This window comes from Botrytis cinerea, chromosome 1 (genome assembly GCF_000143535.2).
Source record: "Botrytis cinerea B05.10 chromosome 1, complete sequence".
NCBI classification, from domain to species: Eukaryota; Fungi; Ascomycota; class Leotiomycetes; order Helotiales; family Sclerotiniaceae; genus Botrytis; species Botrytis cinerea.
The window spans coordinates 1,937,890-1,955,289 of NC_037310.1; the positions used below are offsets into that span (position 1 = coordinate 1,937,890).

A 17,400-nucleotide genomic window follows, 5' to 3' on the forward strand; every position below is an offset into this window, starting at 1 on the left:
AGCTCTGATCGGTTCCGAGAATTATGAAGACTTGCATTTTGGTAGGTGGTATTGCAGATATACATGATGATGAGATGGGTTCCTGGATATTTAAATGGAACTTGGACAATACTTGAATACCAAATTCTTCAAACTCCCAAGAACTTCAAAGAGAATATTGATTTCAATTATGTTTGAGCGTCTAAACTCTTGTATTAAAAATAACTATTCGCATCTGGTACTCCAAGCGTTCCAAGAGAACCTCGTTTCCTCACCTGGTGTCTCTTTTCCGCCTGTTCATTCAACGCTTTGTTTACCCTTTCCTGTGACATTTTCATTCCCCTTTGACCCTTTTCTTGTAGCTTGTGTCGATGGTTATAATATGCTAGTAGTGTCTTCGCCCGCATGAATTCTTCATCCCTCTGCGACACAATATGTTAGCTATCGTTCCAATGGGACAGGGTAGCATCTATAACATACGGCGCTACTTCTCCTTCTTTCAAGACGTCGTTCTCGAGTCTCTCGGATGGATTCTTCGGTTTCTGGGAGATCAATTGAATCCATAGACGAGTGTTTCCTGAGTGGAGGAGACGGCAACTGAACAACAGAAGGAGGCGTGGGTATACGACGACCGAGGCTATCGAATTTCGGCATTGGCTGTGAATGGATTGACGTTTTTCTATCGTCTACAGTGGCCGATACGGCGGAGAGGCTGCGTAGAAAGGAGAGGGTAGCTCTGGGGGGCTGCGCATAAGACTGGTTAGCACGTATACTCAGAGAAACATCGATGTTGTATGTGGGGATGCGCGTGGAGATGTGGGGAGCAACAGAATATAATGCAAGACTGTGGCATGCGGGCTGCGATGGGTTAATGGTGTTGACGAACTGCTTGCTTGAGGATATTAAGATCAGCGAGAACATGTGCGATCTGTAGCTTTGGCGGTGATGGGATCGATGAGGGATCCATTTTGAAGAGACTGTGAATTCGATACTGCGGATAGAACAGATCGTTTGTTATTATGATTAATGATTAATATGTAAGGTTAACGAGCGCGAGGAGATTTTTGCAGAAAGGGTGCAAACATGTAAGTTTAGCTTATGGGGTACCTTATCGTTTATCTCGGTCACTACCGCACATGTGCCGACAGTAGATTTAGAGCGCACTAGTCGATGAGCAGCGAGCATTAACATCACACCTTCACACCTTCATTCTACTCAACCGAACCACCTCTAGAATAAAGCTGATTTTCTCATATTGAAAAGGCGGGACTCTACTCATTGAGAGACTATAAAGCTGTTTATCAATTTGCCGGCTGGTTTTCTACATTTTCTGCATGATCGCAAGAGGAAGAGTTTTGTTGCATTCGGGCCTGGAAAACCATCTTCAACTTCCATTGCTGTCGCAGAAATGAGATGAGATTCAAAAGTTGTATGACGTTAGTCATTTTCGCCAATGAGCGTATATGTCGGCTGATATACCAAAGATGGGTTGTGCTAACCGATCAAGTGCCCTCTGATGGTATGTACGTTGCAACACAAAGTTGATAAGGATAAGATGAAAGACATCCCTCAATCGTCTCTTCTTAACGGATCGGTAACTTGGAGTATCACTGGAACCATTTTATCTAAATGTTATGAGAGAACCAATCATGTGAGAGTCTTCTGCAAGAGTTAATGTTGTAACAGACTCCCCTTTCGAAGGTATTAAGTAAGCGAAACTCAGCCGATGACTAGTGGCTTCCTCAGATCAACAAGGGTAGCATTCGATATTTGCATTTCCCGAAATGGTTGCGAGATTATAGCTAATGGGGAAGAAGTGTGTGATGGCCATAGAAGATCCATGTGTCAAAATATTCACATAGACCCCACGTCTTCCTGCCACGCACATACGAATGATGCACGAAGAAGAAAAGAATTTTATCATCCGCCGGCATCGCTCTGATGATGCTGTGATGATATGAACCCCTCGTTCAAGCCCCTCGCTCACCACCCTCGCACCCTCGTTCAAACATGTGGTAGAGGCATTTAGCAGGCTGCCTGACTAGCAAATCGCCCGGGTTGGTGAATTAGATGAATTAGATGAGCTAGATGAATTAGATGAATAAGAGGAAACCGCTCCCTCCCGTCCCCCAACGCAACCGGCACTGGGTTTCTTCTGGCATATCATGACGCCAGAGAACCAATTGGTAAATGTCAATATTAATCGAGTGACGGGCAGATGTTGATTGGCTCAATTCCAATCTTCTTCACCCCCAATCTGGAATAAACCCAAGATATCCTTTGTTGGTTGGTTGGGATTGTCCATGCAGATCAAAAAGCGGGGCCACGAAAATTTTGGTTCCAACCATTCGGTCACACAGCTAAAAAGACTCAGACTCACATCAGAGTCACATATAAGAATAAAATCTTCAGCCAGAAACCAGCAAAACCCTCATTGACACAAAACATCTCCAAATTTGCAAAATTCCACGATTCCATTTTGATTTCCCCAACTTAATCGACAATGCTTAGAGACTTCGAACCTTCCAAACTCCAGGAATAACTTCAATCTGCTACAACAGAGGGGTTCACTATTCCTTTATTTACAAACCGACTTCCAAACCTTATCAGAAAGCTACCCTAGGTAGAATAGCAACCAAAAACATCCATTGTCCAAAACTCACATTCTTTTCCCGCAGAAAGCCAAATCACCCTTGATTCAATTGGCAGGGTAAAGTGAAAACGGACCAGGTGGAAAAATTACTTAAAAAGTTCAATTGAAACCTCAATTCGATATCATGGCGCTCGCAAACCGCTTCGCATATCGATCTTCATCGCTCCTTCGTCAATGCAAAGCTCCAGCTTTGCCTGCGAGAGCATTCACTACTAGAGCTTCCATTAGCGGTCTTGTGCACCGTCAACCGGCTCAAGTCTGGAAGAACAGCAAATGTGCTCGACTTTTCTCCAGTTCGACTCTCCTTAGGGATCAGTCACAAACCGCGCCCAGTGCTGAGGCATACTTGGCCAGTGGGGTTGTTAAAGGAGCTGCCAACCCAGTGAACGTGAAGAAAGTTCTGGTCATTGGAAGTGGTGGCTTGAGTATTGGCCAAGCAGGAGAATTCGATTACTCAGGTTGGTTCCCCAGATTTTAACCTTTGGCAGAATGAGTCATTTTTGGGCGTAGAAGTCCTCTCCGTGCCAAGTTACATGCAGGTCTTGTTTTATATCATGCTGACATTTTATTCAATCCAGGTTCTCAAGCATTGAAGGCCTTAAAAGAAGCTGGTGTAGCTTCTGTGCTCATCAACCCCAATATTGCAACGATCCAAACCGCACACGTTCTTACCGACGAAGTTTATTATCTTCCCGTCACACCTGAATATGTCACATATGTTATCGAGCGTGAGAGACCAGATGGTATCTTCCTCACTTTCGGTGGTCAAACAGCTCTCAATCTCGGTGTACAAATGGAACGCATGGGTATCTTTGAGAGATACGGTGTAAAGGTTTTGGGTACCAGTATCAAGACTCTCGAGACCAGTGAGGACAGAGATCTCTTCGCCAAGGCTCTTGGTGAGATCAACATCCCAATTGCTCAATCTGTCGCCGTTTCAACTGTGGATGAAGCTTTGGAGGCTGCAAAGGGTATTGGTTATCCAATCATTGTCCGTGCTGCCTATGCTCTCGGTGGTCTTGGTTCTGGATTCGCAAACAACGAGGAAGAACTTCGCAACATGGCTTCTAGATCTTTGACTCTTTCCCCTCAAATTTTGGTTGAGAAATCATTGAAGGGATGGAAAGAAGTTGAATATGAGGTTGTCAGAGATGCCAGTAACAACTGCATCACTGTCTGCAACATGGAGAACTTCGACCCTCTCGGTATCCACACTGGTGATTCTATCGTCGTCGCCCCTAGTCAGACTTTGAGTGATGAAGAATACCACATGCTTCGTTCAGCTGCCATTAAAATTGTTCGTCACTTGGGTGTTGTTGGAGAATGTAACGTTCAATACGCTTTGCAACCAGATGGATTAGACTACAGAGTTATTGAAGTTAACGCTCGTCTCTCCCGATCATCTGCTCTTGCCTCGAAAGCTACCGGTTACCCTCTTGCATATACTGCTGCTAAGATTGGACTTGGTCACACTCTTCCCGAGTTACCAAACGCTGTTACCAAGACTACAACTGCCAACTTCGAGCCTTCCCTCGATTACATCGTCTCGAAGATTCCTAGATGGGATTTGTCAAAGTTCCAACACGTCAAGCGCGATATCGGCAGTGCTATGAAGTCCGTTGGTGAAGTCATGGCTATTGGTAGAACATTCGAAGAATCCATCCAAAAGGCTATTCGTCAAGTTGATCCACGATTCGTTGGTTTCCAAGGAGACAAATTTGATGACCTTGACTACGAACTTCAGAACCCCACCGATCGTCGTTGGTTAGCTGTTGGACAAGCCATGCTCCACGAGAACTACTCTGTTGATCGTGTACATGACCTTACCAAGATTGATAAATGGTTCTTGTACAAGCTCCAGAACATTGTTGATTGCACCCGCGAACTTGAGGATATTGGAAGCCTTGATGGATTGAAGAAGGAAATTGTCCAAAAAGCAAAGAAATTGGGTTTCTCTGACAAACAAATTGCCAACGCCGTCAAGTCCACCGAAGATGAAGTTCGAGCCGTCAGAAAGAGCTTTGGTATCACTCCTTTTGTTAAGAGAATTGATACTCTGGCTGCTGAGTTCCCCGCAAACACTAACTACCTCTACACGACATACAATGCAACAACTCATGATGTCACATTTGATGACAAGGGAACTATCATCTTGGGAAGTGGTGTCTACAGAATTGGTAGCTCCGTTGAATTTGATTGGTGTGCCGTTAGCGCAACTCTCGCTTTGAGAGAAATGGGCAAGAAGACCGTCATGATCAACTGTAAGTTTTCTCAACTCTACCTCTATGAATCATTGCTAACTTTTTACAAGACAACCCTGAGACTTACAGTACTGATTTCGATACTGCCGACAAACTCTACTTCGAAGAATTGAGTTACGAACGTGTAATGGACATCTACGAACTTGAATCTGCTTCCGGAGTTGTTGTTTCTGTAGGCGGTCAACTCCCACAAAACATTGCTCTCCGTTTGCAAGAGACAGGTGGAGCCAAGATCTTAGGAACAGATCCTAAGGATATTGACAAGGCAGAAGACAGACAAAAGTTCTCTGCAATCTTGGACAGCATTGGAGTTGATCAACCAGCATGGAAGGAACTCACCTCGGTTGCCGACGCAGAGGCTTTTGCCGAGGAAGTCAGTTACCCAGTCCTCGTCCGCCCTTCATATGTATTGTCAGGTGCTGCCATGACTGTTATTAGAAGCAAGGATGAGCTCAAGGAGAAGCTCGAAGCTGCTAGCAACGTTTCCCCTGATCACCCAGTTGTCATCACCAAGTTCATTGAAGGTGCCGAGGAGATTGATGTGGATGGTGTTGGATCTAACGGCCAACTTATTCTCCACGCTGTCAGTGAGCACGTTGAGCAAGCTGGTGTTCATTCTGGTGACGCTACTCTTGTTTTGCCTCCTGCTTCCCTTGATCAAACCACCATGGATCGTGTCAAGGAGATTGCCGAGAAGGTTGCCAAGGCCTGGAGCATTACCGGTCCTTTCAATATGCAAATCATCAAGGCTGAAGATCCTGAAGGTGGTCTTCCACAATTGAAGGTTATTGAATGTAACTTGCGTGCATCCCGTTCCTTCCCATTCGTCAGCAAGGTTCTTGGTGTCAACTTTATTGATGTCGCTACCAAGGCTCTTGTGGGCCAAAATGTCCCTGAGCCTACCGATCTTATGGCCATCAAGCGTGATTACCTCGCTACTAAGGTCCCTCAATTCTCGTGGACTCGTCTTGCTGGTGCTGATCCATTCTTGGGCGTCGAAATGTCCAGTACTGGTGAGATTGCTTGCTTCGGTAAGGATCTCGTTGAGGCTTACTGGGCTTCTCTCCAATCAACCATGAACTTCCGTATGCCAGAACCAGGAGAGGGTCTTCTTTTCGGCGGTGATGTCACTAAAACTTCCCTCACTAAGATTGTCGACTACTTATCTCCATTGGGCTACAAGCTCTATGCTGCCGAACCTGAAGTCAAGAAGTTCTTGGAATCGACTGCCAAGGGCAATGTCAGTGTTGAGGTCATTGAGTTCCCCAAGGAGGACAAGAGAGCTTTGAGAGAGGTTTTCAAGAAGTACGACATTCGTGGTGTTTTCAACCTTGCACTTGCTAGAGGCAAGACTGTTCAGGACACCGACTACGTTATGCGCAGAAACGCTGTCGACTTTGGCGTTCCTCTCTTCATGGAACCAAAGGTAAGATGAAATAAATTCATTCCTCGTACATCACTTACTAATCATTCTTTAGACTGCTGAACTCTTTGCTCAATGCATGAACGAGAAACTTCCTCGCAAGGAAGGTATTCCAGGCGAAGTTCGCAGATGGTCAGATTTCATTGGTGGCAAGCCATTGTAAATTGCTTATTCAACGAATCAACAAAACAAATGGTCTCAAATTTGTCTGTATATCTAGCATGTAGAAAGAAATCAATAGTAATCATGATTTAAACTCAAGTTTATAGTCTGGAAACGCCAGAGATGATGTCTCAATATCCGAATTTTAGTGAAACCATGAATTCCAGGCGTTCAGTCAATTTACAGGACAGGATACTCGGACTGGAAAGTTAATCTAGCATATCTATCTGTTAACGAACAATAACGCCATTGCATAGTTCTAATAGCTATATTTCTAGATCGATATACTACCTTCCACTTGTGCTCTACTTGTTAATTTTCCTATGCCCTGTCCCCCTGATATCCCGTAGAGCTAGCTACTCTTGGGAATATCTCTCGGGACTTACCCTTCTTGTTCCCAAAAACCGAAACAGACTTTTGCCAACCAGAAAGAGTCAAGATATGTTTTGTTGCATGTCTGATGGAGAGGAACAATACGTCTCGAAATCACTCTTCTGGAAAACACATGAAAACACATGAAAATAGCCTAGTTAAGTTCTTGGGTAGACACGAAGGCGCACTGGTGTTTTGGGGGTTGGCTGTGGTGTTTATGTATATGTGTATGGTGAATTTTGGTGTGTTGAACTGCTTTTGGATAGTGACAGTTTCTAATAATATCGGGCATGGGCACCCGTACCCTACCTGGGGTATTTGACCTCTGCGGTCGGTTATCCTAACTTATAGAGGCTCTGCGGGGTGATTGCCCATGGGTGGGAATCATGCGATCGTCTTGTTTTGATATTTATCACAAGGCGAACGTTGGTTGATAGGTCAAAGGGATAACTTTTACGCGAGGAACTCTAACAAATGTTTCGACAAAATATGCGGTGTTTCGTTGCAGCTATCAACGTTTTTGAGATTCCCTATCTTAACTTTACTGAGAAGATAGAAGGTTGGAAGAAAAAGAGGAGAGTATAGTGTATGTGCCGCTGCTATGTAAGCTTCTACTACAAATGGTCCGACTATTCTGATCGCAGGACGTTCATGTATTTATGTTTGATTAAGAACGAAGTTGAGTTTAAGACAAGATACTAAGGATGCTTAGTTAGAAAGGTATCACAGTGAGGAAGAATTTTTGTTGAGCGAGTATAGTTTGAAAATACTCTAGGGGAGTATCATGATGTAGAAATGTGAGTGTGTGCATATAATAGACGGGAATGAAAGTGGGCAAGCATTTATTAAGAGACATGGTACTCGTAGAAGATATTCAGATAGAGGAAAGGTTAACATGTCTCTTGAGATTCCATTGGAACGTTGATTAACCTAGTCTGCTGCGACAGTTCTGGACCCTGAGCAGAACCCTTCCAGACCAGCAGAAATACCTGTGAGCATCCACTCCGCTAATTCAAGATAGGACAATTCCACACGCGTGTTCTTGCGCCTCAAAATCTACTATGAATTTCATCTTCTGAATCTGTATAGAATAGGCGTATAAAGACGGAGCTTCTCGAGGCCTTGCGAGGAGGGAGGTAGAATGGCAGGCTCAAGCATCATCTCCGAAATTGACAATCTCGAATACTTGTCTACTATGTAAAGAATACCTCAAGACATACAACGTGAACACTTAAAACGGCCATGGAGGTGGCTACCAGAGGACTTGATATTGCAAGACTATGCAATGGCAAAGAACAAGCGCCTGGACGGTCTAAACTGTTCGCAATTGTGTACCAAAGACATGGTGAGGACACTTCCCCTCCTACATTCGATTGCTCTGGTTTCGTCCCAGTCCTACTGAAAACTCCTTTATCTCCTGCCAAGAACTATAGAAATTTCCGGAGCTACTTAGGCACCTTCCGGCTCTATATGAAATAGAGCATGACTGGATGTGTATGAGAAGAGTAGAAATTATGAAAAGATTCTGCGATCCCGTCTGTCTCAAGCTTTTCATTGTTTGACCTAGGGAATACTCTCCTTTCACAGCGACTATGGCATGCATCTGAAATGCAAAGACGATCATACAACACTAATCAGCATTGTGGAGAAAACCGATCAAATAGTTTCCATTTATTTCACTTCGCTCTGCAGGACATTTCGACATTTGCATCGAGTCATTTGGCGCACTGAATGCTTACATAAGCGAGTCATGCTGTGTGACGATATGCGGTAGAACGCGCTTTATTTGCTAGGGTATTTTATTATCTTGCGAGCTCAATTCTCGACTCCAATCACCTTGTATAATACACCCAACCGCTTCTTATCCTAATATCAATAGTCTCTAACAGCCGTCGCCATGACTTCCGTCGATGCGAAGCTGCTGAAGTCGACCAAGTTTCCATCCGAATTCAATCAGAAAGTCGACTTTCAGAAGGTTAATTTGGAGGTAATGAAAAAGTACGTTCAAACAGGCTTGGAGATACCAGACCAAGGGAAGGGCAAGCTGACTTTGTTGTGCAACGTAGATGGATCGCAGGAAAGATATCAGATATATTGGGAGCTGAAGACGATGTTGTGATTGAACTATGTTTTAATCTCATTGAGGGCTCACGATATGTAGGTGTCACCTGAATGATTCAACACACACCAATCTAATGTTTGCCGCAGCCGGATATCAAAAAGTTACAAATATCACTCACCGGTTTTCTCGACAAAGATACGCCAGGGTTTTGCAAGGAGTTATGGAAACTATGTCTCAGTGCGCAGGCCAGTCCTCAAGGTGTTCCCAAAGAACTTCTTGAGGCGAAAAAGTTGGAACTTATACAGGAAAAGGTTCAAATTCTTGAAGAATTCTGGGGATTACTGACTAACCTTTGGTCAGATACAAGCCGAACAGGCTGCAGATGATGCACGTCGGCGTCGCGAGGACGGTGAACGGAGAGACCGCGAAATGCACGCAATAAGAGATCGCGAACGAGGTGATCGCGGCGGACGTGGGCGAGGAGGAGGAGATAGCTGGCGCGGTGGTCGCGGAGATCGGGATTTCGATCGAAGTGGTGGCAGAGGGTTCGATCGAAGAGGTCCAAGATATTCGAGGTCGCCACGCGGAGCGCGAGACAACAGAGTCTATGTCCTACCACCTCGAAGTGATACCTACGTTCCCGCAACTCGTGATAGACGAGACGAAAGGCGAAGACCATCTTTATCACGCTCTAGGTCGCCTACAAGATCAAAGTCCCCATCGCGATCTCCATCAAGACGACGCAGTCGGTCAGCTTCGGAATCTAGGTCACCATCACCCCGTAGGCGCAGGTCCAGATCACCAGAGAGGCGCAATCGCGGGAGGGGTGGTAGGGGACGCGCCAGAAGCCCAGAGAGAAGGCCACGCCGTAGATCCCCTTCGACTTCAAAATCCCGCTCTCCACCTCGAAAGCGAAGAAGAGCTTCAACAGAATCTTTGAGTCGTTCTCCACCTCCAAAGTCTCGCAGATACCGTCGTCGTAACACGAGTTCTAGATCTAGATCTCGCTCTTCATCTCCCTCATTAAGTCGAAGCCCAACCCCCCGGAAGAGAAGTGCCTCACCCTCAAGTCCTGGTAGAAAAGATAGACGAGGCAGTCGCGATGTGAGGCGACTATCGCGAAGCATTAGCCGGAGCGCTTCTCCTCCTGTCAGACGTCGTAGGGATTCTTCAAAGGATGAAGTCCGTAATGGAAGGAATGATAATGGGAAGAGACAACGTTCCCTGCAAAGATATGAGCCCACAAGCCGAAGAAGAAGGAATAGTTCTTCAGATGTAGATGATGGAAGAAACAAGAGGGCTGATACTGAAGAAAAAAGTGATAGGGGATCACCAATTCGAGACGTCGAAGCCAACAAAACAGCTGGATCTGCCGAACCTGCACAGGTAGGTAGTGATTCATAAGGCAAGGGGAGAATCTCATATGTATCGAAAGAAAGTCCGACTAAGTTCACATTCGTTATCTCGCTGACCCGTCTTTTTGGCATCAGAATTTGAGAAAAGATCCGCAGAAGTTATCCACCGAATTGCGAGAAAAATTGTTAAGGGAAAAGATTAAGAAGATGAGAACTTCGAGTTCCACCGAACATTCAATAACTAATGCTAACGCTCATTGAGGAACAAATCAATCGATTCAGGCATACAAGGGCCATGGCAATAGGGAGATACTGGCACATAAAAGAAAATATATTTACAACATTAGTTCTACCTGCACAACGTGATACTGCAACCACTTTCAGCCTCCAAGAATTGACCTGTCCCATACTTTTTTTTGATCCTTCAGATAATTGCTGTTCGGTAACGACAGGGAGGTTGATAGCTCACACTGCAGCTAGACAATCAAGTACAATTCAACTCGATTCAATGTGTGTATTTGACAGACCTCTATGAGAGGCTAGCCCCAGGAAACTTGATGAAAATTAAACGCGGAGCTCCAGACATTGCATTGTTTATTCCTGGTTCGACTTCAGCCCTATCTGGTGAACCTAACCCGCAGCTTCGATAAGCGGATAAGCCCAAAAAAGCTCGCATTCTGTCCGTGCGTCATTTTCCATTCTGTATCCCTTGACCAAGCTTCCTGCTCCTTTTTCGGGGCGCCGAACCATATATGTCACATCTCAGCGACCTCGCCCAACTCATCAATCAACCAGTATGGACTCGAACAAACCCTCTACAGCTCTTGGCACCGCCTCGAAGGAAAATCGCTCGGCGGACCCGACGGCAGGCCTTCCTTACTACGACGAAACGCGACGAAAGCTCAAACAATTATTGGAGCAAAAGAAGAATCTCGAGCGCGTTTTGGCGCTCAGTGAGGAAGCCATTTATAGAAAGGAAACGGAATATTTGGATGAGACGCCACAGGGAAATATCATAACTGGATTTGATGGGTATGCGAAAGGTGCGAGTGTGGGAGGAGTGGGAAGGGGTGCTGGAACGGGGAGAAAGAGCACGGCTGTGGGAGGAACGGATAGACCGTTTAGTGGGAGTTCGCATAGCTGGAAGGTTAATGTTGTGAGTTGAGCTGCTTTATTCAAGTAATTATTTGTTGTGATAGCAAGGCTGCAGAGACAATGGGTGGTACATGAATTTGAACAAATGCGCATGCTGTGCATAAAGTCCGGAAATTGGAGAAATTTGCAGGCAATTGGATAGGAGACTAATAGGAATCCCGAAATAGGATTCCCCTTTACCTTCAGGAGCTTCAACGCCAGTCGCAGCTATGGCACCGACGCCCTTGTCAATGAGCTTTCCAAAGAATGGCGACGGCGCATCGAATCATGCAACGCCCACATCTGCTTCTTCGGGGAAAGGGAAAAAGAATAAGAAGATGGCGGGAGGCGACGACAGTGAAACAGATACAAGGGAAAATACGGGGAATAAGAAGGCGAGGACTAATTTCGGAGCTGCGAGGAAATAGGAGATGATGGCTTAAATGGAAATGCCGTGCTGTGATTGTTACATTTTTGGAATTGGGATTGGGAAGGTGAAATTGACAATGTAGGAATTGGGAGTTTAAATCGGATTCTCGGAATGAGAATATTGGGATCTGGAGTATGGCAGGCGTTCTGGGGGATTTGAAAAGAGAAATTAGCTGGTATATGTTAAGATACCTATGGAGTCTCGAAGGAATCCGCAGCTACATGGGAAGTAATCAATTCCAGAAGTGGGGAGTGTTGGTTTACATATGAATATTCAAGAGCTGGATACACTAGATTTCAGGGTTCTATCAAGGAGGGAAGACGTTAGCGAATTTTACACTCTTCATAATTGCCTACATTCCTGTATTCAAGATAGAGTTGAATCAGCTTAGCAAATTACCGAATTCAAGGCACCTCCTCATCACTGTCCCCACCGAATCCAAAACTAAATCCCGCAGCCTCCCCATCCCCGTTCTCAGTCGCAACAGCCTCGTCCCATTTCCTTTTCCTTCCTTCCGCTCTCCTCTCCAGCTCCCCCATAGCCTCGTCCAACAGCTCGGGGTACTCCCTCTTCATGCCCTCCACAAACATCGTGTACGGATCCGTCACTTCTTTCTTAAACCCCGAAACCTGATCCGCTTTGTCCTTCAAAAAGGCTAACACGCCCACCAAATGCGCGCGCGGCACAAAATTCTGAGTTATTGCTATACTTGCATCCAGATTCACTACCAGATGCCACCATCCACTAGGGACATGCAGGACTTCCCCAGCAGCACACACGCCTTCTATACATCCGGGGGTGCGACGCGCCTCGGAGTGGAAGCCTAAGAGCCATTCGGCGATGGAAAGGGGGGAAGTGACTTCGGACTGATCGGAGCTGACGTATACGCCTGGTGGAGGAGGCGAGGAGGAGGTGGAGGGAAACATGATCCAGTATTTAGAGCCGCGGAGAACGGCATTCCAGGCGGAGGTAGCGTTGGGATCTTTGTGGTAGGTTGACCCTGAGCGGGCGGGGCCGACGATGAGCCACTTGTCGTCGGGACGGTTGGGGCCGAGGACCTGGAAGAGATCTTCGCCGAAGCAGGAGGGGATTTGGTAGGGCGGGTTTGAGCTGGCGTTGGGGGTGGAGAGGTTCATTTTGGAGCGGAAGTCGCGGTCGAAGAGGTAGAGGGGAGATTCGTCGGCGCTGTGGTTCATGTATTGGATGTAGGTTTTAAGAGACCAGTCGACGGCTTCGGCGCGGAATTTGACATCGCTGTATTGGCGGAGGAGAGCTTCGGTGTCCCAGGAATGATAGGCAGGCCATTCTCTCACTGGGGCAGTGAGGATGAAGGGTTTATCGCTCCAGGTCGAGGTGAATTCTTCTGGAGTGAGGTTTTCGAGGCGGGGAATTTGGTTCTTGAGAGGGATGTTGGTTGTGTAGGGGGTTAGGGGGGTGTGGGTGCAGAGGAATGGTCGGTATAAGACGTCGGAGAAGACATTGTTACATTGGATTTTCGAGAGTTGACTTTCTTCTATGTTGAGGAATGTTGCACGCCATGAACCTCGCCATTCAAAGGTACCTGCTTTGGATATTGGGGACCTACGTTTTGGTTAGCAGTCAGATCAGGGGAGAATTGGTGGCATGTAGGTGCAGATAATTGTGGTTAAAAAGTGACATGTATATTTTAGTTGCTCTATATGGTTTCTCCCTCCAGCTCAAGGGCTGGGGATTTTTGTAAAATGTCACTCGATGTATTGTAATCTCCCTGGCTGTAGAAAGAATATTCGAATCTTCAGAAATATCACTTGATTTATTGGAGCCTTCGATGGCTACGTAACTTCTATGGACTTGAAATATCCCACCTACATGAATTGGTGGGAAATCCCCACTATTGTTTCAACAGAAAATACAAATGATCCTTTCTCGTTTACCAAACTAGCCAATGACCAAGGAGTTCATGAAAATCCTCCCTAAAAACTATTTCCCCTGCTCGAAATATGACAAAGAGTCATCTTTTTGAGTGTCTAAACGCTGGTAGTTTCAAAGGAATGACTCCTATTGTAATGACTCCTATTGTCTCTCTCCACCATGGCTCCAACATCACAAAAGAGAAACAGCATCTCATTTAATACAGCTCAATAAAACAAGAGAGAAAGAGAAAAAAGAGAAGTAAAATTACTCACTCAATAAATAACGGTTTCCAAAGTTCCTCGGACCGAGTGAATGCATATAAGAATTTGCAAGTTGAGCCCAACAAGGCTAACAATTCCGGATCCAAAGATTCTAGTAATATGGCCACCACTTCATCCGGCAAGATCTGAAAAGATCCAATCGCGTAACGAGCATTGCTGGTGGCTGTATATTGGTTTCCTGAAGGCTTTACACCTAGAGGATGGGGTGGGATGGAAACGGATGACTCTTCGATCTCTGCTGACTCGAATACTGGTACAGTAGTGATACTGTTGCCACTCGGCTGTATGGGAGTGGAAGAATCTATGTTTGATGCGGATTTCATGGTTGGTGTCAACGTTTGGAAGTGGAAGTGGAAGTGAAAGTGGAAGTGGGAATGGAAGTAGATGGCAGGAGGGGAAGAATAAAAGAGACCAGTCCAAAATTCCAGTTGAGATGCTCAGTAACAATGTGTACCAGATATGTGTGTATATGTATGGGTATGAAGTAGGTGAGGAGGAGGAAGAGGAGAAGGAGAAAGGGCGAATTAATGATATTGAGTCTCTTTTAGAAATTTTAGAAACAAATGTATATAATATATTTTTTTTCTCTTCACTATGCTGTGAGTGGTCCGTGGAGCAAAAAAGATGGAGGGGAAGGATCGCCACTTTAACAGTTGGAAGTGGCTGATGAAGTGGCACTGCACGGTACTGTCTGAGACAGCTGTATTAACTGTCTGGTGCTGCAGCTGGAGCGGTAGCTTTTTGCAATATTCTATGGCAACGGTGAATAATGCCCGGTTCTCTGTGAGTCACTGTTTGGATTCACTCACGGATCTATTCCTCTGTTCACAGATAGTCAAGAGCATCTCATTCAGATGTAAAAAAAAACCCAAACAGGCCACAAGTCGACGTCTCGCTCAGAGAATCCGAGACAAATGTATGTGCAGAATGTGGATTGGTTCCTGTGACTGTACGCACCTAACTAGCAAGCACTTCCTCATCCAGCCCGACTCCACGCGTGTTTGCTTTTTTATTCTCATCCCTATTCTCTACCGTATTGCCTCCTTTGGTACGAGTACATGCACCCATCTACTTCACTACTGGCAACTGACTGGCTCGAGACTAACAGTAGCGGGAACAAAAAAAATAAGCGAGACTTTCCCCAAAAAACTTTTTAGAATATCAAAGCCCTCCTTTCTCTTTTTCCCCTTCCTTTTTTCTCTACAAACCACAACTTTTACAAACACAATCGAACAATCAATACCACTAGATATACATTAAACTCTCGTTCTCGGGAGTTGTTATCTAGTTTTCCCACCCAAATAATCAAGACCTTCACGTCGCAGTCTCTTCAAGAGTACCTTGCGCATTTTTTCACCCCACCTCCACCTACCAACCTTATCGTTTTCTGGATTTCAAGCAAGAGCTTGTAATCTAGATTTTACTTCAAACAACCCGCAAATATGGCTTCCGCTGATAAGGGTCTCGAGGAGATCCAAGAGGGTGAGTTTACACCGATATTCTGAAGACGTTCCGAAGATGGATCCTACAAGATCGCATTGTGGGAAAGGTGGAAAAATCATCAATAGAAATAAGAAGACTGACCACTCTTGTTTCTTGCAGGACAAATCGAGTCCAACTATGACGAGACCGTCGACTCTTTCGATACCATGAACTTGAAGCCAGAGCTTCTCCGAGGTACGACTCAATAAAAACCCAAGAACAAACATATATGGAGGGGCACATTTAACATGGAATCATAGGTGTCTACGCTTACGGTTTCGAGCGTCCATCTGCTATCCAACAACGTGCTATTATGCCAGTCATCAAGGGTGAGTTCATCGAATATGCGACATTTATTTTCAGCACATCTAACACACTGTAAAAGGCCATGACGTTATTGCCCAGGCTCAATCTGGTACCGGAAAGACCGCCACTTTCTCCATCTCCGTCCTCCAAAAGCTTGACCCCAACGTTAAGCAATGCCAGGCTTTGATCCTTGCACCAACCCGTGAGTTGGCTCAACAAATCCAAAAGGTCGTTGTCGCCATCGGTGACTTCATGAACGTTGAGTGCCACGCATGCATTGGTGGTACCAGTGTCCGTGATGACATGAAGGCCCTCCAAGACGGTCCTCAAGTCGTTGTTGGTACCCCAGGTCGTGTCCACGACATGATCCAAAGACGTTTCTTGAAGACCGACTCCATGAAGATGTTCGTTCTTGATGAGGCCGATGAGATGCTTTCCGTAAGTCTAAAATCATTCAGTTCTACTTGATATTCATTTCACTAACAATCCTTCAAGCGTGGTTTCACCGAGCAAATCTACGACATCTTCCAACTCCTTCCTCAATCCACCCAAGTTGTCCTCCTCTCCGCCACCATGCCACAAGACGTTCTTGAGGTCACCACCAAGTTCATGCGTGACCCCGTCCGTATCTTGGTTAAGAAGGCCGAACTTACCCTCGAAGGTATTAAGCAATTCTACATCGCTGTTGAGAAGGAAGACTGGAAGTTGGACACCCTTTCCGATTTGTACGAGACCGTCACCATCACACAAGCAGTCATCTTCTGCAACACCAGAAGAAAGGTCGACTGGTTGACCGACAAACTCACTGCCCGTGATTTCACCGTCTCCGCCATGCACGGTGACATGGACCAAGGTCAACGTGACTTGATTATGAAGGAGTTCCGTTCCGGTTCATCCCGTGTCTTGATCGCCACTGATCTTTTGGCCCGTGGTATCGATGTCCAACAAGTTTCCTTGGTCATCAACTACGATCTCCCAGCAAACCGTGAGAACTACATCCATCGTATCGGTCGTGGAGGACGTTTCGGACGTAAGGGTGTTGCCATCAACTTCGTTACCGCTGATGATGTCCGCATGATGAGAGAAATCGAGCAGTTCTACAGCACTCAAATCGAGGAGATGCCAATGAACGTTGCTGACCTCATCTAAGCTTAATTTTCTTTTAATACACAATTTGGTAAATCACGAGTTCTCGGGCGTGAATGTCTATAAAAGGACCACAGCATCAGAACCCCCTTTGTAAGGGCAGTGATAGTGAGCGTAGCTGGTTCGCCCGGCGCGTGAGGATTTGGTCAATGGGTAGCATAAAAGTTGCTGCATTGGTTCGTGCAGCTGGATTATTTCTTGCGTATTTTATGGCATTAGAGGTTTGGGGGGTTCTTCTTTGCTTTTTAGTCTCTGTATTTAGGGATTCCTCATCGGCTGTTTTACGACCTCTATGTCTACTCAGATCTACTTATAGTTGGCTCAAAACTGGTCCATTCAATGTAGTACGACTGATGATAGATGCTGAGATCATTTTCCATAGATCCCGGCAAAAATAAAAATAAAAATAAAATAAAAATAGTCAAATGTTTTAGTGACGCCATCTCCATCATATGCTTTGA

General features: G+C 45.6%; 6 protein-coding genes across 8 annotated transcripts; 4 read left to right on the forward strand and 2 right to left on the reverse strand.

Moving 5' to 3' along the window:
* Window positions 1–75: 75 nt before the first annotated feature.
* On the reverse strand, window positions 76–1,249 carry BCIN_01g05540 (hypothetical protein). 2 transcript variants are annotated; one of them, XM_024690556.1, is made up of 4 exons: window positions 1,087–1,249; window positions 866–970; window positions 460–723; window positions 76–401 (listed from the first exon to the last, which is right to left on the reverse strand). In XM_024690556.1, exons 1-4 carry the CDS (start codon window positions 1,168–1,170, stop codon window positions 195–197), a joined length of 660 nt encoding a protein of 219 aa, XP_024546325.1. In that variant the 5' UTR covers window positions 1,171–1,249; the 3' UTR covers window positions 76–194. The 2 variants fall into 2 exon arrangements, with proteins under 2 accessions (XP_024546325.1, XP_024546324.1); XM_024690555.1 differs by lacking the exon at window positions 1,087–1,249 and having other exon boundaries at window positions 866–1,075.
* A 989-nt stretch (window positions 1,250–2,238) lies between these two features.
* Window positions 2,239–6,732, forward strand: Bccpa2. Its single transcript, XM_024690557.1, has 4 exons — window positions 2,239–3,090; window positions 3,211–4,893; window positions 4,944–6,319; window positions 6,372–6,732. Exons 1-4 carry the CDS (start codon window positions 2,757–2,759, stop codon window positions 6,477–6,479), a joined length of 3,501 nt encoding a protein of 1,166 aa, XP_024546326.1. The 5' UTR covers window positions 2,239–2,756; the 3' UTR covers window positions 6,480–6,732.
* Window positions 6,733–8,583: 1,851 nt separating this feature from the next.
* On the forward strand, window positions 8,584–10,610 carry BCIN_01g05560 (hypothetical protein). 2 transcript variants are annotated; one of them, XM_024690558.1, is made up of 5 exons: window positions 8,584–8,848; window positions 8,917–9,007; window positions 9,059–9,223; window positions 9,273–10,298; window positions 10,403–10,610. In XM_024690558.1, exons 1-5 carry the CDS (start codon window positions 8,748–8,750, stop codon window positions 10,526–10,528), a joined length of 1,509 nt encoding a protein of 502 aa, XP_024546327.1. In that variant the 5' UTR covers window positions 8,584–8,747; the 3' UTR covers window positions 10,529–10,610. The 2 variants fall into 2 exon arrangements, with proteins under 2 accessions (XP_024546327.1, XP_024546328.1); XM_024690559.1 differs by having other exon boundaries at window positions 9,273–10,610.
* A 205-nt stretch (window positions 10,611–10,815) lies between these two features.
* BCIN_01g05570 (hypothetical protein) lies at window positions 10,816–11,966 on the forward strand. The gene is made up of 2 exons (XM_001561333.2): window positions 10,816–11,423; window positions 11,590–11,966. Exons 1-2 carry the CDS (start codon window positions 11,064–11,066, stop codon window positions 11,827–11,829), a joined length of 600 nt encoding a protein of 199 aa, XP_001561383.1. The 5' UTR covers window positions 10,816–11,063; the 3' UTR covers window positions 11,830–11,966.
* Window positions 11,967–12,112: 146 nt separating this feature from the next.
* On the reverse strand, window positions 12,113–14,615 carry BCIN_01g05580 (hypothetical protein). The gene is made up of 2 exons (XM_024690560.1): window positions 13,997–14,615; window positions 12,113–13,412 (listed from the first exon to the last, which is right to left on the reverse strand). Exons 1-2 carry the CDS (start codon window positions 14,326–14,328, stop codon window positions 12,236–12,238), a joined length of 1,509 nt encoding a protein of 502 aa, XP_024546329.1. The 5' UTR covers window positions 14,329–14,615; the 3' UTR covers window positions 12,113–12,235.
* A 546-nt stretch (window positions 14,616–15,161) lies between these two features.
* BCIN_01g05590 (hypothetical protein) lies at window positions 15,162–17,381 on the forward strand. Its single transcript, XM_001561331.2, has 5 exons — window positions 15,162–15,487; window positions 15,608–15,682; window positions 15,748–15,816; window positions 15,873–16,231; window positions 16,289–17,381. Exons 1-5 carry the CDS (start codon window positions 15,448–15,450, stop codon window positions 16,940–16,942), a joined length of 1,197 nt encoding a protein of 398 aa, XP_001561381.1. The 5' UTR covers window positions 15,162–15,447; the 3' UTR covers window positions 16,943–17,381.
* Window positions 17,382–17,400: the final 19 nt, after the last annotated feature.

Coding starts and splice junctions, on each gene's coding strand:
- Bccpa2 (XM_024690557.1), top strand. CDS start 2,757: ATGGCGCTCGCAAACCGCTTCGCATATCGATCTTCATCGCTCCTTCGT. Junction 3,091..3,210: donor AGGAGAATTCGATTACTCAG/GTTGGTTCCCCA, acceptor TATTCAATCCAG/GTTCTCAAGCATTGAAGGCC. Junction 6,320..6,371: donor CTCTCTTCATGGAACCAAAG/GTAAGATGAAAT, acceptor ATCATTCTTTAG/ACTGCTGAACTCTTTGCTCA.
- BCIN_01g05570 (XM_001561333.2), top strand. CDS start 11,064: ATGGACTCGAACAAACCCTCTACAGCTCTTGGCACCGCCTCGAAGGAA. Junction 11,424..11,589: donor ATAGCTGGAAGGTTAATGTT/GTGAGTTGAGCT, acceptor ATCCCGAAATAG/GATTCCCCTTTACCTTCAGG.
- BCIN_01g05540 (XM_024690556.1), bottom strand. CDS start 1,170: ATGTTAATGCTCGCTGCTCATCGACTAGTGCGCTCTAAATCTACTGTC. Junction 971..1,086: donor TGACCGAGATAAACGATAAG/GTACCCCATAAG, acceptor TTCTATCCGCAG/TATCGAATTCACAGTCTCTT. Junction 724..865: donor TTAATATCCTCAAGCAAGCA/GTTCGTCAACAC, acceptor TCTTATGCGCAG/CCCCCCAGAGCTACCCTCTC.
- BCIN_01g05580 (XM_024690560.1), bottom strand. CDS start 14,328: ATGAAATCCGCATCAAACATAGATTCTTCCACTCCCATACAGCCGAGT. Junction 13,413..13,996: donor TGGAAACCGTTATTTATTGA/GTGAGTAATTTT, acceptor ACCAAAACGTAG/GTCCCCAATATCCAAAGCAG.
- BCIN_01g05590 (XM_001561331.2), top strand. CDS start 15,448: ATGGCTTCCGCTGATAAGGGTCTCGAGGAGATCCAAGAGG. Junction 15,488..15,607: donor TCTCGAGGAGATCCAAGAGG/GTGAGTTTACAC, acceptor TGTTTCTTGCAG/GACAAATCGAGTCCAACTAT. Junction 15,683..15,747: donor GAAGCCAGAGCTTCTCCGAG/GTACGACTCAAT, acceptor ATGGAATCATAG/GTGTCTACGCTTACGGTTTC.
- BCIN_01g05560 (XM_024690558.1), top strand. CDS start 8,748: ATGACTTCCGTCGATGCGAAGCTGCTGAAGTCGACCAAGTTTCCATCC. Junction 9,008..9,058: donor TCATTGAGGGCTCACGATAT/GTAGGTGTCACC, acceptor TGTTTGCCGCAG/CCGGATATCAAAAAGTTACA. Junction 9,224..9,272: donor TGGAACTTATACAGGAAAAG/GTTCAAATTCTT, acceptor ACCTTTGGTCAG/ATACAAGCCGAACAGGCTGC.